At 34.4% G+C, this 26,656-nt stretch overlaps 1 protein-coding gene and 3 long non-coding RNA genes across 13 annotated transcripts in view; 1 reads left to right on the top strand and 3 right to left on the bottom strand.

Annotated features, from left to right (window-relative positions):
• The window catches only part of gogo (golden goal), a 183,036-nt gene that overhangs the window by 16,968 nt on the left and 139,412 nt on the right, over positions 1-26,656 (bottom strand). For all 8 annotated transcript variants that reach the window (XM_053748409.1, XM_053748410.1, XM_053748412.1 and 5 more), the window contains 3 exons: positions 11,522-11,605; positions 9,469-10,091; positions 8,924-9,055 (listed from right to left, as the gene is read on the bottom strand). In XM_053748409.1, coding sequence (XP_053604384.1) covers positions 8,924-9,055; positions 9,469-10,091; positions 11,522-11,567 — 801 coding nt within the window. In that variant the 5' untranslated portion in view covers positions 11,568-11,605. The remainder of the gene's footprint in view (positions 1-8,923; positions 9,056-9,468; positions 10,092-11,521; positions 11,606-26,656) is intronic.
• On the bottom strand, positions 159-2,729 carry LOC128671735 (uncharacterized). Of its 3 annotated transcripts, XR_010369964.1 has the most exons (4): positions 1,915-2,729; positions 1,248-1,712; positions 654-706; positions 159-581 (listed from the first exon to the last, which is right to left on the bottom strand). It is a non-coding gene; the product is annotated as an uncharacterized LOC128671735 (long non-coding RNA). The 3 variants fall into 3 exon arrangements; XR_010369965.1 differs by lacking the exon at positions 1,248-1,712 and having other exon boundaries at positions 1,915-2,728; XR_008404875.1 differs by lacking the exons at positions 1,248-1,712; positions 1,915-2,729 and having other exon boundaries at positions 654-1,238.
• On the bottom strand, positions 17,925-18,784 carry LOC135309765 (uncharacterized). Its single transcript, XR_010369968.1, has 2 exons — positions 18,726-18,784; positions 17,925-18,180 (listed from the first exon to the last, which is right to left on the bottom strand). It is a non-coding gene; the product is annotated as an uncharacterized LOC135309765 (long non-coding RNA).
• Positions 18,958-19,632, top strand: LOC128671736 (uncharacterized). Its single transcript, XR_008404876.1, has 2 exons — positions 18,958-19,015; positions 19,326-19,632. It is a non-coding gene; the product is annotated as an uncharacterized LOC128671736 (long non-coding RNA).

Genomic DNA, 26,656 nt, shown 5'->3' with positions numbered 1-26,656 from the left:
ACGTTCAACGAAGTGATCCTTCTTTTTATACCTTTTTAGATACGAAACCCCAAAATCTCAAAGTAATATGGACAAAACACGAGATTCTTGTTATTAACAATAAAAATTATATACCTCAGTAAAGATGTTTAATATTAGTTAACATTTAAAGAGTGAAATGTGAATCAAACAGCAAGAAACAAACATTTTAATTCGCCACTGGTTAAATTTTAGGTACATAATATTCGGCAATGTTAGTTACAATAGTTATACCTATATTAATAACTCTACGTAAAACAAATATTTTACATTCACAATTAAAACGGTACAAATTGTATAATTTGTATTATTCTTAATCTATATAATAAACATATATTAAGCGACAATTTTATTTAAACTCTGGAAATTATATTAAAATTCTTCGTTGTTGTACAAAAGTCGATAGCTTTATAAATTATTGTGTATCTGGACAAGCTTGTTTGGGTGTCATTATATTTAATTAATACATTCGCGTGATAGTTTAGGCTAGTCACTTGCGGCTTAGCTTCTGGGTTGACGATTTCCACTTTTACGTAATTTATATAATAACATGAAGATGGCACCTGGAAAGTTTTTTTTTTTTATTAATTAGTAAGTATATTCATACTTATAATAATTGAACGGCGTAAATATACCTCAACATTGTATTCTTGACCCTTTATCCAATTTTCCATCATTCCTTGAGTTTCTAAAATCACAATACTATATTTATTATCTTTTCCAAATTCAAAAACATAATCGCCATTACGTTGTCCTGATGTCTGTTGAAACATTAACTGTCCAAAGATAAATACAAAGAAGAAATACTCCATTATAAGCAAACATTAATCAGAGAACTTATCTTCTATTTATATCCATCATACCAACCAAAACAGGTGCGGATTAAGGAATATGGCGGTTTTTTTTTTGCAGTAAAAAAATGATAATCGTGAAAGGTTAGGCTCTTCTCGGCAGTGGTCATTACGAAATGTAAAGTAGTTTGTAGCTTTGGTAAAAATTATTTAATTTAGAATATGATGTAAAAAACTAAAAAGCTGTGAATGTCTAATTTTTGAATAAATTATTTGATTTGGTTATATGTGTACCTAATTGCATCAAAACCGGTCAAGCAGTTTTCAAGTTTATTCGTTACAAATGAAACTACAAATTTCTTCTTAAATATTTGAATAATATAGTACAGCATCGATTAGAATTGAATATAGATAGGATACGCAGAAATCGTAATTTACCTTTTCTTATCTTCTATTTTATATCTATATTATCAATATTATAAATATTATAATTATTATCAATCTATCTATATTATCTTCTCATTATATTATTATTATTTGCGAATAGTTTTTTTCCCCATACAACACAAACTGGGACTAAAAATCGAAAGGCAAGCCATCAATCCACCTTTGGATAACATTGTCGGCTTCGTGGATCGTGACAATGCCACCTTCAATAGAGTATAATGGACAGAGGTCAGTGACGTGCCGCATACTTTGGATCTCCGCGCAGCGACCCAGAGGACTGTCCGAGAAGTTCCATCTGCACAGCAATTCGGCGCGTCTTCCTCGCGAAGTTCGGCACCTATTTATTTGCGTCCAGTATTTTCGCGTTGGGGTCGGCGATAAGAGTTTTGTTAACCGCTTCGGAGTTAATCCATCTATCCAACCATTTCTCCTTAGGGATTTTATCATCCTGACGAACTGTGGAAGCGAGGAGTCCAAAAAAAAACTCTGCTCATGACGACGTGCTAGCTACTATTCACTATCTAATAAAAATTTCACCAATAACCTCACCATATAGATAAACGCAGCATTTTAGTTTCGCAACTTTTGGCTCTGTCTACCCCGTAAAGGATATAAACGTACTACAGTATGTAATCTGAACAAAGAAACTATGTAATACCTTATTATGCAATGCTTGTCATTTTTTCTATTGAAAAAAGTTTGAAATTTTTTAATTAAGATTTCAAATTTCCAAATTCGACCCCATGTTTAAATTTCACGCATAACTAGTGGATAGATTACAGTATTGATTCACTCATCAATTGAGATTTGATTGACATTTTTATGATTACATTAATTGGATTATATTTTGCATTCGTTAACGTCAAAATCTTAAACTATAAGAGTGAGTTGCACCAGTCAATTTAGACGTTATAATTAACCTGCGCGCCGCCGCCGTCGTTTAGATACAATGACATACTTTGCGTTGTTCTGCGCAGGTTAAAGTTAAAGTGACTGATGCAACGCTTCTTATGTATTGTTAAAATCTTGCATTAACAACAATTACAATAGTAATAATAATTATATAGATAACTTTATGGTTCATAAAATATAGTAGATACAAGTTTTCTCACTATGACGTTTTTACAGGATTCAGAGGGCGTAGTGCGAGTTTGCATTTTTACTTCTCACCGTCGGATCGATTCGAAGTGACACGCAGCGAACCAATGACATTGCCGTGTGGTTGTCGTTGCGTCACAATGGCGAAATATGATTGGTTCGCTGTGTCTCGTTTCGAATCGATTCGATGGTGATAAGTGAAATGCTAACCCGCACTTCGCCCACAGAATTCTTTAGGAAAAGCTTCTGGTATTTTTCTTAAATTATTTTGATTTACTGTTATTTTACTTTCTTGTCGAATGTATATTTTATTTTACATAAACGATCGCTCTATCGATAACAATAAAATGTTTTATAGTAACGATCGATATAATTTTTTTTTTAAATATAATAACCATATATAAAAAATTGATTTCGAAATGGTCATACAATAAAATGAAAAACAAAAAGCAATAATGTGACATATATATACAACTTAATAAAATTAATTTGCGTTTTATCGGAAGCCAAATAATTATGATCTTTGTTTTCGTTTTTAAAACTGTTTTACACTGTTATTATTAGCATCAAAATATAGCTTTTATACAGGCAAAAAGTTAGGCCAATGCACCTCATCGAAAATAAATTGTATTTATTTATGATTTGTCTTCAATAATGTCTAGAAGCATAATAAGGTTTGTATTTAGAACACAATAGCTACGCCCGCGGCTCCGCTCGCGTGTGATTCCCACGGCAGCAGTTATTTTTCCGGGATGAAAATTACCCCATATCCTTTTTCCGTCCTTCAAACTACATGTATTTTTCTATCAGACGAAATGATGCCAGCAACTTCTGAATTACAGATGTTTACTGCTAATGATATTATTGGATGTGGCCAGTCAAAACAGAGTTCATTTGCCGCGTCGTGTACGCGCTCAGCAATTAAGGAACGCCCGTTATAGTGAATATGCGTTTATAGTCAGCCTCATGTCTAAAATTGACAGTGCTTCATCGGCGAGCTACGTGAGAACTTGCTCGGGGTCACTGATTAATAGCCAGTTTGCGATCACATCGGCGCGCTGCCTGATACCCTCCCTGCAATATGTCCGGTAAGGCCTAATCCTACTAATGTTATAAATGCGAAAGTTTATTAGGATGTATATTTGTTACTCTTACACGCAAAATCTACTGGACTTGTTTATTAAATTTGGTACACTGGTAGAATATAACCTGTAATAATACATAGAGTACTTTTTATGCCGAAATTCCCACGGGAGCGAATCCCCGGGGCGCAGATAGTAAATTATATGTTGATAGTTTAAGACTGGGAAAATAAAAAATATCACAGAATATCACAGATAAATGATTTTTTTTAAATAAGTTTTCCATTATACAAAATGTCAAAATCAAAATCAAAATCAAATCATTTATTCAGAAATTAGGCCTTCACAGGCACTTTTTCACGTCATATTAAATGATGTTTACCAAAGCTACAAACTACTAGCATTTCGGAACGACCACTGCTGAAAAGAAATGCTGAAAGAAACTCATTCAAACAGTGTTGGTCCCTAGGATTGTAGTTACAAGGATTTATTATCGTTATTCATTAAAATAAAAAACGTGATGGGGACGTTAAAGAGCATAGAGCACCCTCTTCTCTGTCTTCTGAGGAGTTTCTCAGTTTCATTCGAGGTTATGATGCCTGGAAGCCCGAGGATAACATTGTGTAGGTATCCAAAATCAATACAATGGTACTTTGTCGTTTTAGGTGTGGCAACATGTCGGTACCTATGAACGAAACTATTTGCAAATCACATATATTAACGCAAATAGCCCATCCAGGATATACACATGGACAAAAATATTTTAACAACGATATCGGCTTGATTCAAGTTCAACCTTTAGTTATGAAAAATTATGGTAGACTCAAAGCGGTAGACTATAAAACGCTTCTGGGTAGAGTTGTGGAATACGCCGGATACGGTGGGATCAATGGTTTACGAACATTTGATGTGGAGAAAATGAAGAAGCTAAAAACTGGACCGCTTCAAATTGGCGAAGGAGTTATTTATGATACACAGAAGAAAGACAAATCGTTTGATGGTGATCCTTTATTGCTAGTGGCACAGAGTTGTGTTCAAAGACGAGCTGCTCCATTTATAGGTGACCCAGGGGGACCTTTGTTCGTTGGGAGTCAAATCGCTGGTGTCGCATGCTTAGCCGAATCCGTAGATAATCGCCGTCACCCAGTATTGAATGGTTTCGTACCTGTCAGTCCATATTTACCATGGATACAAAACGTTATTAAAATTTACGGAAGTAAGGTCGTTGAAGTTTGGTGACTGACTTAATGGTGAACTGATAAGATGTGGAATATTTTAGTTATGGAAACTGTACAATCGCTTAAGCAACGTCATGTTACAGGGTAACTTGAATCCAAGCACAGAGGTAGCAACGACAAATTTGTAATGAATTTGGAGTTTTTTGCAGTACTTATAGTGGGCAAACGATAAAAATATAAAGTTCTTCAACAATATAAAGATTTGAATTATGTTTTTTTATAGAACCTTAGATCGTTACTGATTGACGACATGAAAACGACAATAATGTAAATAGTATCAATGCAATAGTGTTATATTATTTATTACTTTTTGTTTTGTAGGTTCATAGCATGCTCTCCATTTGAATTTGCATACCCATAGCCGGTAAAACATAGGATAGGAGAGATAAATGTAGGATTAAGTATTCTTTTATCACCACATTGTAAATAATGTAAACTCATGTTTTTGCAAATAACATTTTGAGGAATCGATAGATTCTTTTCTTGAATGCCCAAAAGTCGAAACTATTAAGGAACACAGCTGGGAGAAATGTATACAGCGAAGGAAGAAATTACGTGAAAAACAGAATATAGTTGAGTGATGATGGGGGTGAAATCACTCCTCACGGCTGTGGATTCAGCGGCTGGCATAAACTCGAACAGCTCCTCAGAACACTCTCCAAATACTCTGTGTAACTTGATATGGTATTTTCTTGTTCCTGGTTTAACTAGTTCATGTTACAAGAACAAGTAATCATATTGTATAAATTTTAATTATCACTATATTATATAATTATTTGCAGTTCGTTTTATTCTAGAGCTATAATATTCCTACAAGTAAGTATAATATAAATGAATCAGTACTGTGTCGTATTAATGAAGACAAATTTGGTTCCGTCCGACTCGCACTTGGCCGGTTTTCAGCCGGCATTTTTGTATTATGTTACTACCAAATTGGTATGCTCATGAGTTCTATCGAAAGGGAGGCCACAAACATGATAGAGACATTAAGATAATATAACAAGAACTGTAGTGGCTTTGGATATAGAATATAGATATTTTGACGGCCACGGAGAACTTTTCTGAACAGTGGATTAAGTAAATGAACAACATTACAACATCGATTTACAGATTTTTTAATTTCAATTACAAAAAGCTTGAATCAAATAACATAAATATTCGTTCAACGAACTGCATTGTTTCACCGCCCTAAAGAATATTGTGTACTTTGATTTGCTGTGTTGTGATTCTCCATATATAATGCTCACATGACGGTTGTCAGGGGTAGACGTCACCGATGGCGTCGCCACTGGGTTGTCGATAGACACTTTAATGTGATTCACGGTATGACAGACTGGCACCTGTATGAACACATGGACGCGTAAGGATAAATCTAGGAAATTATATTTTTTTATGGTTAAGGCGAGTGATTCCCGAGCTAGAATAAAATCACTCCATATTAAGGACCGGCTAAGGCATCGAAAGATAGTTGACGTCACACGGCGTCCCCGACGCATAACAGCCGAGAATGAAACGGGAACATAATAGGCGAAAGTAACAAAAATATATATTTTTTAAATCACCAATAAGAGCATCAGCTAGATGGACATATGATAAGGATTGATTTTGCTGTGTGTAGAACACGTAGCAAAATCTATCAGGCAGGCAGATGATCGTGTTGCGTTGAAGGCCCTCAAGGAAACCACAACTACTGGTGGTCACGACCCTATGCCGTGAGGGCATGACTAAGATGATGAGATTACAAGCTAGCTCCTAGATCAGCTAGATCATCGTCTAATTTAAGAGTGAGGAACATAAATAGCTAGGAAAAGAAAAAAGCGCCAGTGGCGTACATGATTACTTTATTTCTATGTTCATAAATTTACTTTTGTTTCTGAGATAGCCTGGAATAAATTGCACTACAGCGATAAGGCCGCCTATTGTACATTTTTCTAGTTATATGGGTTGTTCATTACTTACTTCAATCCACATGAACCACATGGGTAGTCGATTGATCGAGATCTTAACTGATATTATCAAAAATATAGCTTTTGCCCGTGACTTTGCTCGCGCAAATTTCCCACGGGATCATTAATTTTTCCGAGATGAAAGGCCCTAACTTATGTCCGTATTTCAAACTACATGTATGACGAAGCTTGCAGAGTTAACAAAGAAACATACTTTCACATTAATAATCGTTACAATTAATCAAAATTACCTTATAAGTTTTATAAGTTTATACCTTATAAGGTTATACCTTAAAAGTGATATCTTGACCCTTTATCATGTTTTCCATCCTGCCTTCAGTTTTCAAAATTACGAAGTTTTTAGGATTCTCATTGCCAAATTCAAAAATTTGTTCTATAATATTTTGCGTAGATACCTTCTGAAATTTCTTAATTGCTATGATAAACATCAAAGTCAAATACTTCATTATTTAAATTAAGTCTAAATCAACACAGCTTAACATAGTAACAATAGTCTCGAAATTATATCCACATCATATTCACTACCTTAGATATTCACAACCTTAGATAAATCGAAAGACAGGATGATCATACATGATTTAATCGAAATTTCATGCTACAAACCCGTGTAATTATGTAACTATATTGACGTTTGATTTGACTTTAGCTTGCGCAATATTTTTATCTCTGGTGACAGATGATACAATTGCCGCAATTATCAACCCACGGAACACGCATCTCGTGTTCCTGAACGAATCCAAGTAAATATTTTTAAAATAAATATGTAAATTATGTAAATATTACAATATATTAAGATACCTACCTAGATATATACATTCTTTATTTTTTAAATCATAGTATACATTCTTTATTTTTTAAATCAATACCTAGTAGGTATATATTATAATAATAAATATATGTATATATTAAACAATTGTGTGTATGTATAAATTTATTCCAAATACGCAAATATCCTTGAGCACGATTGCAAAAACCTTTGAATGTAAACCGGCGATCATAAAAGGTGGAAATATACTTGATAAATATGTAGTTTCTCCCAGGTCGGCCATATTTCAACCACTTCGCAATATTTATGTGGAATATGTTTAATTCGGACAAAAAGTTGGCGAAAGGTACACTGAGCACGGCTGTGTTACAGCCAAATCAAAAAGAAACAGAACTAGATCGTTATTTCCAGAAATAGATTTATGCCGGCAGCAGCGTTATTTTCACTTTTCAACAGTTTTTTTTTTTTTTTTCAATTTAATCGCAAAAAGTCCGACGCAAACCTAACTAAATGATAAGTTTATTTTGAGGTTTTTTGGAAATAAATTGGGAAATACTTGCCGCAACACTATCTATGTTGTTAATAAAATAAATAAAGGCACTGAAATATGTAATAAAAAACAAATAATAACGTGATTTGACCCAATATAATATAATGTGATTTAGCGGATTTGATGACATTTGTATTGATTTATATATGATCTTATGAAAAAGCTGTAGTCGGCTATATTTTTTTTTAAATGAATGCCAAATATCATATTATACATGCATCTTATACGTATATATGTGATGCTTCTAATAAGATGTAAGTTGTATGTGTTCGGTTTTTTATTTAGAACTTGACTTCTATTTTACATCCTTTTAAAGAAATATGTACAGGGAAATTCTATTTAATTGAGATTCATAGCTCCGTCGGGTTCATTCGACTCAGAATACAGAATATGTAATACGGTTTTTGTGGGATTATTGAGGTGGTTTTTCGGTGATCCGCAACTCAAAGGGAAAAATGTATCGCGGTACGGTACAGTAGGTGTGTAATAAAATATGAACACAGATATCGAGCGTGCGGGCTGGCTCAGAGCGTTTTCCGATTTCTTCCGTCACCATGGAGCATCTGAGAAGGGTCTGCCAACCACTTTTTCTCGTGCACTCCGCAAGGTCTTCGACACCTTTAGTTTGTTTTATCAATTTGTTTAACGATAAACTCACATAAAATGAAATTAAAATGTAAATAGTATTGATATAAATGTAACCTTTATTTTTTTTTTCTCATCATAGTCATAAATAAATTAAAGTCATGCTTTTTTTTACAAACACATTATCTTTGTTTATAACACGCTGAAAGTTACTAAATAAATGTCTTTTTTCTTACCGGTCGATCGCGCAAAATTGAGACACAATAGTGCACCGGTTCGTAAGGTTGATCGTAAACAATGTAATTAAATCATGTTTTTTGCAAATAAAATATCATTCCTTGTCTACCATGTTGTATGTTGATAAATATATTAAATGTTTACCTTAATGAAAGCAGAGGCCAAGTCCTGGGGTCCTGCGGCAGCAGCCGGCCTTAGCGTGAGCGCGTAGTCCCCGGCTTGCCCGAACAGCTCACATCGCAGTGTCATTGTCCTCCGGCCAGGGAATCCGTGCATCTGTACATACGTTATTGTTATGACACCATAACACTATCCATATCCTAAAAGTAGCAAGTAGTTTGTAGCTTTTTGAGAGATTACTAATGTAACATTTGACGCGAAAAAGCGCCTGTTAATGTCTATTTGTGAATAAATGCTTTAATGTTGATACTAAATTTATAAATGCTGTTATGAAAGTTATGCTAGATGCATTTAGGCGTCTAGAATAAATTCTTATACAAGTGTGTAATAACACTCGTTATGAAAGAAAGTTGTTTGCCGTGCCCACCTGGCTCCATATATTTCTTAATAAGTTTAATTCTTGTCGTTGTACTGTGTTTATAATATTAGTTAGAATTAGGATAAATACTGATATTTCGTATGATGAAAAACAACTTATTGTAAACATATTCCATTTGATATGAAGTTACCTGCTCAGAATACAGGACATGAGCACGAGAACTCGTATTCTTTCCATCACACAACACTGCACCACCACTCGAATGTCCACAATACAGCAACTCCAACCAAAAATCCGCACTTGACTCTACCGGGGTACAAACTACCCTCGGAAACTCCAGTATGGCCGTCACTTGCCTCTCTGGATACGTTTGAATCTGTTCTGGAGTCACGTCTAACTTAGCCGACGGCCATAGGACGTCAAACTTCCAAGATTTCACTAAACTATCTCCGGTCTCGATTATACTAACGTCATTTCTTTTTACTCTATAATCTGTTATGTTATTGCTATCGTAATCTTCAAATTCTTTGTCAGAAACTAGTTCCAAATAGTAAGTGCCTCCTCTCGAGAAGTAGCCACATGGTATCGTCATGCGGCTTTCAGCGTCGAGTGCCAAAGGCATGGTAGCGAGTTGCGCGCGTCCATCGTCGTCTTCTCTTGCAAGTCTGACGCGCAGACTGGCACTGGTGATGCCTTGGACTCTGATGCGGACGTCTCCACCCAAAGCCACGAGCGTAGTTGGGATTTCAACCCATACTTGGTTCAGGTCTACTCGTTCGTCGCCACCGTATGGGTTGCCGAAGTTTACGCCGCCTGTGAGAAAAGGATTTATTACTTATGTATGTACTATCGACCCCCCCCCCGGCTACATCAATCATCGTCACTTGAACCATTCTCAGAAATCAAACTATCTGGTAGTTTTTGACTTATCGCATCCATACAGGCAGACAGACACGATAGGGAGGAATTATTTTTATAATAAATATAAAGTGCTGTTATTGAGAGAATATTATTTGTTGCTAAATTCGTAATAGTTATAACTAAAATACGTTAGACTAATACATTAAACAAGAATCCAAAATCAGGCCAAACGATATTCGGACTAAGTTTGGGGGAAAATATTTCGAAAGTGAATCATTCTGTTTGTTTTTTTTTCTTTCATTCATTGACGAAAAGTCAATTGTTTAAAATCCTGTCGCCAAGTGTTCAATCGTCAGTAATATGGGTGTAGTATTTCACATTCTTACATATTATAAAACTAAGTCCTCTACCGCGCCTGTCTGTCTGTCCGCGATAAACTCAACACAAATTGCGACAGCACAAATTTTTTTACGGTTTCACCAATACGTAGATTGTGATTACTGAGACAGTTTAAAGTGTACAGTTTATTTTATTTTTAACAGAGCGAAGCCGGGACAGGCCGCTCGGCCATAATAAAGCTAGTTTTCTTTTAAATATACCTATAATTTTATATTTGTAGAGTGCATGCTCACGCTGTCGCTCGCAGTAGAAGTTTTCCTAGGCTCTATAAGGGTATGTCGCACCTCTTCACCGAGATTTATACGTCTGGTTGCCGCCTACTCTTGGACGCTTTGTTTGTTGTTTAAATATGAAAATTAATTTTAATTAAATCCGTTCATTTTTTCTTTAAAATGCTTACTTATTGTACATATTGGGTAGGGATAAAAGAACATGAAAAGGATTTGAGATGAGAATGTATAAATACCACAATACACAGCTGCTAAAAGAAGCATGTAGAATACGAAGATGAACAGAAACAAATATTTACAACTATGTAACAACTGTGATGAAGTAGGTAGCGAATATGAACAAGACTATAAAAAAAGACATATCTGAGAAAAAGCCACAAAAGTGCAAAATATAATACACTGAAAAAGAAAAAGAAAACAATTAGAATATGATGGCATATACCATCATTATTTAAACATGGTAGTGAATGTAATGATGATGATGATGATGAAAGACATATTTAGCAACTTTGCAGATTAACTAACACATTTTGCGGCTGAGGAAACCACTGAGAATGTGGTCAGGCGAGGGAGATAATATCTCTCTATTGAAGGATGACAGAGGTATTAATGATTCTAAAAGATCAACACTTTTAGAATCATATATTTTATCTCTCACATTTGAGCGTTTGAACGATGACATGACTAAGAAGAGAGAGAGAGAGAGAGAGAGAGAGAGAGTATGTCATAATACTTGCTATTTTATTGTAATACCTGCTATAAGTAGCAGCCGCAACAGCGCGGCGAGCGGCACTCTCATACTGCGTCACCGAGCCATCAAACCAGTTGGCGGCCAACCTGAAACAAGATACAACTAGAATAAGTCATAGCATTGATTTATCAATATCTGACACGTAGACATAAGGCTTAGGATCATATAAAAGTGGGAGAAATGCTTATTAAATATACACGAGAAGAAACGCTAATATGTTTAGTCCCTCATGGTGTTCCGTGTATACATACTATGAGATAAACTTCCTTTCTCATTTGGCTCCGCTAGTTGTCGTCTCTAGTTGTCTTTGTCATAGAGAAGACTTGGAATAAAAGTCACAAGAAGAGAGCCCGCCACAGAACAGGATCATTCTACAAATATACATTTTTAACCTTTTGAACCTATTAATACATAAAAACACTAATCTCGATCAGTTGAAAGTCTTGGCCCACCGACATGGAAACTAAATTTTATGGCCGAAACCGAAACCAAAATAAAATAAATATCAACTTCTTTTAAACAAAAGTTTTTGTTAGAAATGAAAATAGCGTTAACATTATCTAAGATTGTTTTGCTAAGCGACTGTGATATTAGATGAAAAATTGACAAGAAGATATTTAGTTTCCTCTAGGTAATATTTTATCTGTTTCCTCTAGGTAATATTTTATCTAAAAATACCTTTTCGTTTATTACATTCTGCGAATAAATTCAAACACTGAATATTAATCAATTTACAGACAATCGGGCCCCTTGGCGCCGGCGATGACGTCACATGAAAAGCTGTGTTTTCTCAACTCATATAGGGGATTCGAACATGGGTTGTACTTTGTATACTTTATATAAGGTTGATGATACACTCCCATGATAAGGGCCGGCCTACACCTAACAGGAGGAGCAATATATGAAGGGAGGATGAAATATTTATATTAAATATAGGGTCAAATCAGTTCAGATCGAGTTAGCCCAAAAGTGAGTTCGAGACTCCATTATAGATCATAGTTCTTTATTAGGTATATAGAAAACAATATTCTTTTTTATATCTTTGCATTTTAATCAATGCCGACCATTATCAACGGTGATACTTCGATTCAGTTGGATCTAAATTTAGACTTTGTATTGGATATCTAAACAATATCATCAAGAAAAGCGACCTAAACTTGATGTCATGTCCAGTCCAATCCACTTTATATGTCTCCCTGGAGAACTTACAAGCAATGTGTTTAGTTTCAGCACAGTGGAGTGCTCTAGAGAAAAATTCCCTTATTTCTTATTTCATGAAGTGCAATGCTATCGTTTTGGTACTCCACTCGAAAAAAATAAAAATAAAGTTTCAGTACATTTTGTGTGTTCAATTTAAACCGTTCATGGATCTCTATGTCATCTTCGCATGTTCCTTTTTTCATTTGGAGCTGTGACGCCATGAAACCAGCTTAAAAAATATTCAACAAATATTGACAATTCGACATCCCCGTCTGACGTCTGTCCTCTTGGACATGTTAATTATTGCCCATCAGCTGAGCTGCCAAGACTATGCGTGTTGCTTACTAGCAATCAAAGGGGAATAAACCATAAAAGGCTGATTCTGAAAGCACTGCGTGCTACCACGATGAGCTACGACAGAACACATAGCGCCTGCACTGCTACGTATTCATACATGAATATTTTCAAATGAATATATTGATTGTATTCAAATTCCTATCCTAGAGTGTTTAAATAAACAATTAAGTAGTTAGCAGTAAGTCATTTATTGTCATAGCATAGTGCGGGTTGTCTGATGTTAAGCAAACACCGCGAGCGATGAACCAGCATCCCGATATGGATCACTTTTCACACGATTCGTTGCTGACTTAATCAAACTTTAATCCAGTATTTTTTATTATTTTCATAGTTACCACTCTTATTAGCACAGATATATCTAAATTAAAAGAGCATAGGAATAGAAAAAAATATTATGTGACTCCGTGTTTGTATTCGAGAGCAATGAAGTGTCACCTTAAACTTAACCACAGTAAATAATTGCTTGTCACGCCATGACCAGAGTCACGTACTTGTCACGGCGTCGCCGGTTTAGCACTGGCGCAAACTGGTATTCTCTGGAAAATACCGGTTTGATCTGACGCGTGCGATATTGAGACTCGTAGGTGTTAGTGTTCTCAACTAAAATTATTTTGGACCTTTTATTAATAGCATATTTTATTCAAAAATTATGTTGCTTATTTTACGATTTTATTTATAAAATAATAAAGAACCTTTACAAGGCCTAACCCAAAAGGTTGTAAGGAACCTTAGACCTTTATGTTATCTGTCTGTCAAAAAGTTCTTATATTTATATTTATTATTTATTTTAGATGTATACGTTGAATATAAACTGAACCTGGGACCTTTCGAATTCAGACATTTTGAACACAAACGCTCCAAGAAAAACATTACATAGGAGAGTTTGTTTTAGTTATATTTTATTTTTCTTTCAGTTGTAGTATATTTTAAAAAAATATTAAGAAATAAAAATAAAGTTCAAATATTTCGTGTTCAGCTGAAATTAGGTACCGTCCAATATTAGCCTAAACCTTAAACATGAAAATGTATCTTTCAACTTCAGAAAATCCACATACATTACTGAGTTAACCAGTGTGTTGACCCGTCGTCCACATAAAAACTAGGCAATGTACGTAAAATCGCCGCAAAACAACGAGCAGCAGCAAAATACCGAAGTACAGTGACCTAGCAATAACTCCTAACGCGTGCTATGACAGACGACATGACATGTCTCGCCACCCACGTCATCTTGACGCCTGTAGGTAGCCACTGAAACAATTTGTTGGCTCAGTACTTCGGATAGTGTTATACAAACACGTTCCTGATTCGTCCTGATCTTTTTTCAACACGCACATATTTTCTTCATTATCTGCGGTATACGAGTATACAAATAAAATGAGCAAATATGACATGGATTGGAAATTCAAGTAGCTAGTACTTGAATTTCTGCTGTATATGAAGAATTTGGAAAGCATTTTTGAGTGTAAAGTTTACTGTGGATGTTGTTAGGTATCAATATTTAGGTAATCTGATTTTAGTTCAGTTTTATCAAAGCTACTCGTTTAACTTAGACAAAAAAGATGTTGCCTTATTTTGTTTCACAGTATGTCTAAGGTAAAGTTCCAAGTGAAATATCACAAAATCGCTTTGTATCCTACTGTTGTTATGAATTTGCATGTATTTTTAATCTCTGGGAATATGTTTTGTTGTTCATAATTTATCTATTGTTTGTGAATTACGTTATTTTTTTAATACAAATAAATTATTTATCTACATACGATTTCCATTTGAAACTTCTTTGTAAAACATAGCGAAGCCCGTGCTAATGATAAATATTTTAAACATTAGAGATAGGCCCAAATAGGAATGCATCAGAAATGGAATAGGGTCAAACAAAACGACCACAAATGTCTTGTTCGAGCGATTAGTTACGTCATAATGTTATCCTTAATATATTTCGATGCTCTAATAACGCTTTCCTCGACTTATGATTAGTTTGTACCAACTTCCACGATGTTTCGTATATTAGGCATGTTAAAACGACGACGCGTTTGGGATAATCTTGTGGCCTATTGCTTTCATTATCTGGGATAGTTTATGAAAGTATAGAATTAATAATGTTCCCTGTCCTTGTGCCAAATTTCAAAATTTAATTAAGCCCTTGGCCATTTTCGAAAAGGCGAGTATAAGTATTAAGTACAAAAAATGCTTTTCTAATAATATAGGGTTTCAGTTGAAGCCGGACAGAATGACGTACCAATGGAGACTGAAGATTTCAATTTTTTTTCAACGGGTTCGCTGAAAAAATTCCATAAATCATTCCACACTGCGCGACACATCTGAACGAGTTTTGTCAAGTTTTGGCAGCCGACCACGTTCCGGGAGGCAATGTTATCTGCATCCGGGGAAATGTTTCCGAATAGAGAACAATCGCTTCGTGTAGCTCGATGGCATTTAATTTAAACTAGTTGTTCGCCGCGAACTCAGACCTCGCGGACGCAATACATTTTTGAAGAGTTTTTACAAAATTGTGACTATTTTGAAAACTACTTAACCGATTTTAATGCCCCACGAACTTAAAAATTCTATAAGTTGATTTGTTTGAAAAGCTTTATTTTAATTAGTAGACAATCCTAATCCTGTCCTAACTTGTAATATAAATGTTTAAGTAAGTTAATAATAATTTATTTATTTATCATTATTTATTTATTTATCTGGGTAATTCACGCGAGTAAAGCCGCGGGCAAGCAAAAGCCAGTTCACGATAATATTAATTATGATAACCGGTACATAATATTTTGTATATTTTCTTATAAATATATTCATATAAATTAAATAAGCATTTTCTACAACCCATACATAGCAGAATATTTAACCACTAAACATAACACACACATCCCGTCTAAGACTTACGACGATATAGCAACTAAACAAACGCATTACCGACCCTTTGGAGAAGCAATCTGAAATTCAAATATGTTATTTATCAAACAGACCTTAAGTCTAAAGGCTGGAACACACCTGATCACGAAATGTTTACCATTATGCCAAATTGACCACGGAGCCTACTTATATCTTGAGAAATATTGTATGACTGATAACATTCACGGCTGTAATGCTACAAACCCAGGAGCTTGTTGGCAAAAATAGAATTTGAAACTGTTGAAAATTAGGCTGTAGTTTTACTGACGTGGGAAATAACTCTGTTGAATAGCTTTTTATTCTTTGTCGAACGACATCCACGGGATGTTTGTAGTGGTATTTATCTAAGAAACGAACGACATGCCCATATATTATTATTTTGTAGCAGGAGCCAGGTTATCATGCTCGACCGCCACAAAGGGAAGATCTTCCCGCCAGGCTAGGTGTTGCGCCTGGGCAACCGCACGCGACAGACGGTGTCATGTCGGAGGTTGTATTTATGCTTCCAATCGAAAACGCACTGTCTGCGCGGTCTAGGCTTGTTAGCTTCTGGTAGTGAGTCGACCGTAGTGCCATCTGTCCGCAGATGTTGTGGATCACTTGTGTGGCTTGTTATTCGTTGCGTATGGTCGGCTTTTTACATCTGCGCCGTTGTGCATGTGGCGTGGTAGATGTCGCCACAATTTAAATGAGCTATTTACTAATTTTAGCGGACCTTGGGCTCCAACACTCAACGGCTGCGGAAGAAACAGGAAAGACGCTCAAATGAGAGATCAGAAAATTAAATAAGGTACATAATTATATTTTTTTCTGTTCAGGACTAACCCTTATGGCCAGGTGATACCTTAACTCTTTAAGATAGCCCTTGAGAGCACTACCCCTTACATCGCAGGATTAAATATGAGGTACATTTATCTATATAATGTCCTATGGCATTATATCCTAGATGTAACATATACTGACATAACTCTCTTTCTAATATTCACGTGTTCATAGCTGCATTCAGGACTGTAACGCCAAAAAGGCATAGGTCAGCGTAAAAAAAAATAACCTGAAAAAATTGATGATTCCACTGTAATTTTGCAACCTTCTTTAGAAATGCTATTTTTACCTATCAGCAGCTAAGGTTGTGTCCCTTAGTTGCCTCAAGCGATATACGAGGGAGGATATTGAGTGATCGAATTTAAAGGCGGAACCACACGCTACGGACTCAGGAGTTTTTTTTCTGAAATTTGTAGATTACATCACAAAGTTAACTTGCTCGGTAGGTAGTGAAGGTTAACGGTCAATTTCTAAATCTGGCGGGGCGGAATAGTTAATGCACTCACTATCCCCGTCCATTCAAGTAGCCTAAAGGCACCTGACATAACTTTTACAAGCACTAAGATGATGGATCTTACAGCAGATATCGCATATTGATTTTAGCCAAGCAGTTAGAAGCACTGTTTCAGAATTGTGTAGTAAAAACTTATTTAACAATTATTAGACAAATCTACTGTTTAATTCGAAGGATTATAGACAAATCCTTACTGCCGACTCTGCCTTCGAGTACTAATCGCTGAACAATCCATTAAAATCCGGTTTCAACCAGATTTACATTAAAATCCAGTATAAAACAGATTCTCTAATTAATATTCGTGAACAACCGGTGTCCGTAATATGGACTTGTTGAACTTTTTGTAGGCTATTTGATTAAGACAAAAATATCCTTAAAAATCTAGGAAATAATTTTCTAAAACCAACTTTGTGATGAGTTTTGAGTAAATAAATAAGTTGTTTTATTTTGGTATTTCTTCTAGGAAATATATTTTTACACTGGTTTTCTCGTTTGCTGTATTTTTCATGAAAACTGGAAACATATTCATAGTTCTGTTGATATCTTGGACACAAAATCGGTTAAACATACTTAGCCCTGATGAATATGAAACTGAGAAGAAAATACATAAATCAAATAGAGATGCATTTATTCGTTAGAAATAGGGCATATTAATTTTCATTTTTAATAATAGTACGGGAACGTACGGCCATAGTACCCGTAGTCGTACGGGTACGACCGGTACGGGTAATACCCACGGTACAAAGAGCCGGGGTATAATCCCGGGTACGCGTACAGTTCACGTTTCTCGTGTGTTTCTGCTGGGGATGGTGCGCTGAGGCACATTACCACCATGGCGAGGAGGAACACGAAGATAAGTTTATTCATCTGTTGAAAAATTAAATATTTAAAGTTATTTTAAGCGGCTTGGCGTAGGACCGGGGACAGTGGCGTGTGTTGCTGGTCAAGATTCATTTTGGGTCACTGATTCTGGATAATAGAAGTATTAATAAAGTTAATTTTATATGTGAATGCGATCATTTTGAAAACCAAGATATCATTTAGAGTAGAGCAAGTAAATACGTAATATTTAAATTATTGTTGCTAATACTTGAAAAAAATTAGTAAAAATGCAAATTAAAATACACCAAAATAATCTTTAAACAGCTCATAAACTATCTAAATATGATTAAATAATGGCAAAATATTTCTGTAACTGTACAAGTGAATATACAATAGATCATTACATTATCACAATATACTAAAAATTACAACTTAAAATTTTAACCTAAAAACTTTTCCGCAAAATAAGCCCCAGGTTATGTTTAGTAAAGTTACTTAATGAGCAAAATTATTACTATTAAATAACAAAAATATAAATTATTACAAATAATTCATTAGTAACAAATAAATATATTCGATATTTTCCTTACCTTGACTGTTGTAGGAATCAATCGGCAGACTGTGTTTGATCATCGAATGTCAATGTTTATATACCTATCTTGCTCGATTTTTTTCACGCATCATATACCTACCTAATCGGTATTGTCATAAAACGTAATTAGTTAATGATCAAAATGATTTCAATGCGGTATGATCTTTTTAACATATTCCAGAAATAACGCAAGTAATTAAGTAAAACAAGACTTTTGGCGTATATATATTGTGATTTTTGTTTTAATAAATAGTTCTGTGACAACTCTCAAGTCAATAACTCTACAAGGTAATTTTAAAGTTAAATTGTTAATAATACATTTTTGTTATTCTAAATTTTAAGTAGCATCGTTTTATTATGCAAAGCTATTAATAAATGCGCTTATTTAAATATCATATTTTGAAAATAATGATTTCACGAGATCTCTTCCCTGAAGTATTAAGAATATATACATATATTACCCTATCCTAGACACTTATCCTGTAGACGTGATAAAAAATAAACTGTATATTTTTTTGGTTAGTTTAACAAAACCTACGTTATTATATTCTTATTTATTTTTATTGTAAAATATAGTCACAATAATTCTTATTTCCAGATGAACAAGCTAATTTTCGTATTTCTGCTCGCCATGTTCGTGGCTTGTTTTGCTGAGAAAGAGATAGAACCTAAAACGTCAGAGGCCCACGAAGATAAGCCAACGTACCCGGTCCTTCCATACCCGGGTCTATACCCGGGCCTGTACCCCTATCGGGACGCCTTGTACCCATACCGTAATGGGTTCTACCCGTACGGGCGGTATTTTGGATTTCCCTATTATGAACCGGCTGCGCGCGGTTACGTCTACGGATATTAATTACAACTTTCTGATTCGATCTTTGAACAATGGCTTTTGATTTGATTGATTTTGTTTTTTATTTGTTTCTCTTCTCTTTTGTTATTCTCTCTCGTTTTGTTTCTTTTATCTTTTGTTATTCAATCCTACTTAGTTTAAAATACAAATGAATAAGCAAAGGATTGATAATACTTCCCTTATCAAAGTAAATTAGTACATAGTGCATTACAAATAATATATGTAAAATATTGTTTTTTATACAATAATGCAAACATAATCCATATGTACGGTAAATGTGCATCCAAATATGCCATCTTAGTTTGAAGCAAAATATTATGGTTCTATACACGACACTTAAAAATATATATTCCTAGCCTTTATGTCAACGAAAGTCGTATCTCTGTGAGTACGTGAACAATATATCCGGTTAGGATTAACTCGTCAACCACTTACGAGGAATAAAAAATAAATAACATTAAATAAATAAATAAATATATTGAGACGAATCACACAGTTTGAGCTAGCCCCAAAGTAAGTTCGAGACTTGTATTATGGGATACTAACTCAACGATACTATATTTATATAATAAATACATATATAAATAAACATCCAAGACCCGGGCCAATCAGAAAAAGATCATTTTCCATTATGACCCGACCGGGGATCGAACCCGGGACCTCTCGGTTCAGTGGCAAGAACCTTACCACTGCGCCAAAGAGATTGTCATATTAAATTATACCCAGGTTTTACGTATACACTAGAATAGGATTACACTCCGAATATATCCTCTCGCGGATAACCTTGATATTCTGATCGGCATCAATAGAATCCTCAAAGAGAATTGACATCAGACAGGTGGCCGATCGAAAAATTACAGCCAAATTTCTTTTTTTTTTTCCTGGAATAGACCTTTAAGTGAAAAATAAAGCTGAGTGAAAAGAAAATTCAAGAATAAATACGCGAAGACGAGCGAGTGTAAGAGTTTTCTTTAAAATAACATAAACTTATTAGCGGCAAGAACATTCAAGCACACAGTGCGAGGTTGTAATGAATTTGAATTTATGTAACTCGAATGCAAGTTAAATTATCTATGTCTTACCGAAAGTAAATGGTAGTGTTTTAAAACTATTGTAGAGAATTGATGACCTCGATGGCGCACTGGTATAATGCTTGCCTCTGAACCAAGAGGTCCCGGGTTCGATCCCCGGTCGGGTCGTGATGGAAAATGTTCTTTTTCTGATTGGCCCGGGTCTTGGATGATTATCTATATATGTATTTGTTTTAAAATATAGTATCGTTGAGTTAGTATCCCATAACACAAGTCTCGAACTTACTTTGGGACTAGCTCAATCTGTGTGATTTGTCCTAATATATTTATTTATGTTATATAATGTAGATCGCAAAAACAGCACATGACAATTTGTTATAATAATCCTAGTAGCTATTTATTCGAGGATATGAAAAAGGAAGTAATTTTATGACAATTTCTAGTGTATCATATACACTATCACATAAATAAAAACCATTAAATCTTGCAAATATTTATATTCTCATTCCATTATCGAAATTTCTAGAGATAAGTCCAGTTATATTTCGTATATATATCCTTTAGCAGCCGGCTCGTAATAAGGTTCAATACGTTTCACGGGTGCGGAGTAATAGAACCGAGGGTACGGGTATAACGCACGGGCGTACGGGTACAGTAGGAGGTCTCTCTTGGCCCGGGTCATTTCATGTGTCACTTCACTCTCAGTTGGAGCAGCGAAGCACACGGCCACCATGGCGAGGAGAACAATGATGAAAAGCTTGTTCATCTGGAAATTTATTATGTCATCAATAATTGTGGAAATTTATAATGTCATATTTGTAAGAACGTATCGTATCGACATCTTCAAAATTTAACTATGACTAGCTTTTGCTCGCTATCTTGTACACTTGTAAAAAAAAACCATATTTCCTCTTAGTGCCTCCTATATTCCAAGGAGCCTTTACTACGGAAGAAATTTTAATGTTTATGATTTAATGGATTACCATTAAATAATTTTGTTACTGTTACACCAGAATATTTTTGACTCATTTCCATTAAAAAATAAATTTTATTTTATTTAAAAATATGTAATTTTTATATTTTACCTTGTATGTTGCTTGGAAGTGAATTCGTAATACACTATGCTCAACTGAAGTATACCACGATTTTTATAGCAAAAAAATCTGTCAATCTAATGACCACATATTCATTTGAAGCAATTAAAAAATAATTAAAATTAGTTCATTATTGTTTTCTCAAATAATTGGCGCAATTATATTGAAAAAGAGTTTATCATTGACAAGGGAAAAATATTGGTAAATTATGCCACACATCATAAGAGGTACTTTATAGATTCATACTTTATACTTTTACCATTTAACAATAGAAGAATACCATTAAATAGGTGGGTAACAAAATATTAATACATCCCGATTGATAAAAAGGTCTTTAAACAAAAACACCACTTCCTTTTATCCTCCAAATCAGTCAGACATCAAGAAAACTTAGGGAAAGGGAATAGCTTCAAAGTGCGGCCGTAGGATGAAGGGGAATCCGGTAGCGGAGCGTAAATCTAAGACACATTAATTTCGATTTCTGAAACTACAAATATTTGTTTAAAAAATATATATCCGATTAAATATCTTAAATTATTTTCAACAATATAACATTATAGTTTGAATTATTATGAGTTTTGATCTATTTTTTAATGACATTAATTAATTTGCGGTCACCAAGTTACAATGAATGAGATCAAAGATAAGAATTGAATATAAAAAATCTCCACCTGGTCAATTCGAAACAGTATGTTCACATTGTCCACAACAAAAGCAAATGTAAGTAAAACGTATTTTTACTATAATATTTAAAGTATAAATAAATAAATATATTAGGAGAAATCACACAGATTGAGCTAGCCCCAAAGTAAGTTCGAGACTTGTCTTATGGGATACTAACTCAACGATACTATATTTTATAACAAATACATATAGATAAACATCCAAGACCTGGGCCAATCAGAAAAAGATCATTTTCCATCATGACCCGACCGGGGATCGAACCCGGGACCTCTCGGTTCAGAGGCAAGCACTTTACCACTGCGACACCGAGGTCGTCAATTGTCGTCAATCGTCAATCGTATTAAATTAGAAAAATAAAAAAGTACTTAAATTATTATTTCTATATATAGCAGATATTGCAGTCTCATTTAAAATCTGGTGGTATAGGTTTCATCGCGATAAATTGCTTAGAACCCGAGATATTGACAAAAATATAAATATTTATATTTATGAGCGGACGCACATAATAAACGCGGACAAAGCCACTGGCAAAAACTATATTTGGTGGACAATCTTGCAACTTGGCGTTATGCTTACTAGTTAGCCGAACAAATCTAACTTTAAAATAACCCAAATAACATATGTTTCAGATGAACAAGATATTCTTCATCGTTCTCCTCGCCATCGTGGCCGTAAGCTTTGCCGCCCCAACTGAGAATCCAGAAGAATCCGCCGAAATGTCGCGCGCTAAAAGAGACCTCCTCATTTATCCGTACGCTCGTGCATTGTACCCGTTCTCACGGTTCTATTACCGTACAACAGCGCTCACGGCGCCCGTGCTACCGTTCTACGAACCGGCTACTAGAACTTACGTATACACGTACTGATTTTTGTAAACACTGATTAACTGTTTGATTTGCAAATAAATATAATAAAATAAATTATTATTTCTATTATTTTCGTTCTCTAAGGTCGATAGATATCAGGTACAACACCCCGAGAGCAGTTAGAAATATAATTTTAACGCACGCTCTGTTAAAACGGAGCAAAATGTTCCGGGTTAAAAGAGATTGTCCCTTTTGTACCCGTACGACCATAGGCTATATCCTTACACCAGTACCCTACACAGTTTATAATACATTGCTACCCTAAAATAACTTGCTAGAACTTACGTAGATATATTTTTAAAAGTATTGTAAATTACTGCTTAATAAATGTTGTAAATGTTATTTTGTACTAAGTACATTCTTAATTCATGAATGAGGCATACAATGTAAATATTTTGTAATTAGCTTGCTAAAAAACAAATGAAAAACGGTCCTTGGACTCCGGCAAGATCCGGTCTGTGGCTGCAGAATAAAACGTTAAAAGCTCAGTTAAAACAGTGAGAATCAACCTAAGATATCATTCATACAAGTTAGGTAACTTGAATAAGATGTAGGTATTTGGAATATGAGACATACAAGTAAAATATGTTAATGACTTTTATTTCTTAGCGTAAAATAAAAAATATATATTTACACAATAGATGAAAAATTTTATTAGAAACAAGAAAACTAATAAAACATGTGATTGTGGCTGTAGTATGCGGTTAATTGAGCCTTAAATATGAAAAACTCTACTATACTAAATTCATTCAGCTCATCTATCAATTTGTATACTTTAATTAATTAATTTTGACATATTTTATAAGCTGTTATTCAACTAGCAAAATATTTATAAGGGTAACTATATTGATAAATATGATCATACTTATCAATATACTTATATACGATTTTAAGAAATTATATAAGATTTAATTGAAGAAGAATTGGAATCTTGCAACTCAATTTTGAAACAGGTAACTTTAAAAAATCTAGTGTGAAAATTTTCACTTTCGTAAAAAGCTTATTACTATAGATTTTGTCATCCCGTTGTGAAAATATATATTACACAATACTTAAAAAAGTAATTCTTTGTATTGTTTGGTAATATTCTAAAACTCTCATTTATTTTTTATCTTAAAGGTAACTTAACTTAACTTAAGATTAACTTCAAGTCCGCCTTTTGTACCATTATGACTTTTATTAAAAAAAATTTTTCTAAATAAGTAATAACTACATATATCTATTAAATGGATTTATCTCTTTTAGCTCAACAACATTTTCTTCAATCCGTCTTTTTGAAATAACAAATTTTGAAGTGAAAACTTCTTTAGCGGCGTTGTGCACTTTTTGTGATGGGTGAAAAATGTTAAACTCGCATCAGGACACGTGACCTGATCGAAAATTCGTAAGATGTCAAAAATGCACAACGTTTATATTCAAGTTTTCACTTCTGCCGGCTCTCCCGGAGTGCAACCCGGTTTTTTTTTAGATTTTCTAGCATCTGACAGTCAGCTAGGGTGTAGGTTTCCTCACGAAGTCTTCCTTCACTTCAATCTTTCATATCGAGTGTGTTATTGCTAACACTGGTGCTAGAATATTCAAACCGCCTAATCATCTGACATAACATCTACCTACCGTCATCTAATGGCGCCAAGTAGTCGCATAAACACCAATGAATTAAATATATACTGAAAGCACTTGATTCATTGCATAAATCAGCCGATATACGAACTCATGTGGTTGCAAATAGAAGTCGATCTTGAGACCAACTTATTGTAGTATTAACCTACCTACTTATTATAGTTATTGTAGCATTGAGTGGTGACGGTCCAGCGGCAGAGATACCCCTCTGCCGCTGGACTTCACCGCTCAATGCTCAATAATTATTGTAATAAAGTCCCAATTAACTGATTAGTATTTGAACCGATGTACATTAACAATCAATTAAAATCCAATGATAATTAATTTATAATTTAATTTTACAATAAAATAGATGTAACTATTAATACCGTTGGTAATTAAGTAGTGTTTATATAACGCTTGTTTCTTTGTTTAAAAGTTATAATTGTTTTGTATTTTGAACTTCAACGAACAAGTCAAGGTGAGATATAAACTATAATTTGGTAAAAAACTTGGACATTTCGAATTGAAAAATATAATATTTAATGGAATAGATATAGAGCAAACCAAAAACAAACGCCATATTTCATACAAATGTTTAAAAAAGTATACGAATACTACGAACAACTTTTACGTAATCATTCAGACGCAGAAAAATTGGACTTGTTGCAAATATATATAGTTAAACAAATAAAAAACGGGTTGCACTCCGGGAGCGCCGGCAGAAGTGAAATCTTGAATATTAACGTTGTGCATTTTTGACGTCTTACGAATTTTCGATCAGGGTCACGCGTGTCAGGACACGCGGGACCCGATGTTCGCGAGTTTAATATTTTCTACCCATCACAAAAAGTGCACAACGCTGCTAAATATATTTTTACTTATATAGGTAAATATATATATATTTTCTTTATTTCAGATGAACAAACTATTCTTCGCCATTCTTCTCCTAGCAGTGATTGCCAGCTGCTACGCCAGAAGCGTCCAAAAACGAGACACTATCCTGTACTCGGACTTCCCGTACCCGTACGGGTACAGAATCCTAACAAACTACCCCATTAGAGACCCGGCTGCGTACGACTGGTCTCAAGGGTACCCAAGAGCCCATTTTATACCGGGAAGATACGTTTTTTAATTGCATGGATACAACGAGAATATATAATATTATATATTTTGAACTATATTTCCCAGTTTTATTTATTTTTTTAAACTTTATTGCACAAAATGCAATTTGCTAAAGCACAAGACTATGTTAAAAGTATTGTCTAACAGTCAACCTTTGGGTCATACAGAGAATGCTAAGTGTATACTATTCTAAAACGGAGTGTCATTTTTTTTTCAAAAAAACTTTATTTATTTTTATTTTTAAAGAGATCATAAACGACATCAATTAACTAATATAAAGAAATGAACGTATGAAACCGAGAGGCAATTAAAAAGTCCCCAAGGTAAAACGAAAGTAAGAAATTGAAGAATTCAAACAAGCAAATTTGTTTGCTTGTTTGAATTGTTCAGTTTCTTATTGTCCCATTGAATGATTGTCTCTATCTGTGTGTGTGTCCCTCTCTCACATCTTCGTTTGTTCTTGGATAAATTCTTGGCAGTGATACCCGAAGCCCGGAAATATTAAAATTCAATAAACATTTTTTTTAATAACACATATAACTTGAACTTTCAAGTTTAAAAGGGTTTGAAGATTTGTGGCATACCTACTGCCGCCATTTTGATTTTTTTTCAAAATCGCGGCCAGCCATGAAACGTATATAAATCGATAGCTGACATTAATACCAACAAAAAATATT

This window comes from Plodia interpunctella, chromosome 8 (genome assembly GCF_027563975.2).
Source record: "Plodia interpunctella isolate USDA-ARS_2022_Savannah chromosome 8, ilPloInte3.2, whole genome shotgun sequence".
NCBI lineage: Eukaryota > Metazoa > Arthropoda > Insecta > Lepidoptera > Pyralidae > Plodia > Plodia interpunctella.
The sequence above is the reverse complement of the archived record's forward strand: the minus strand, read 5'-3'. Positions and strand labels throughout refer to the sequence as shown.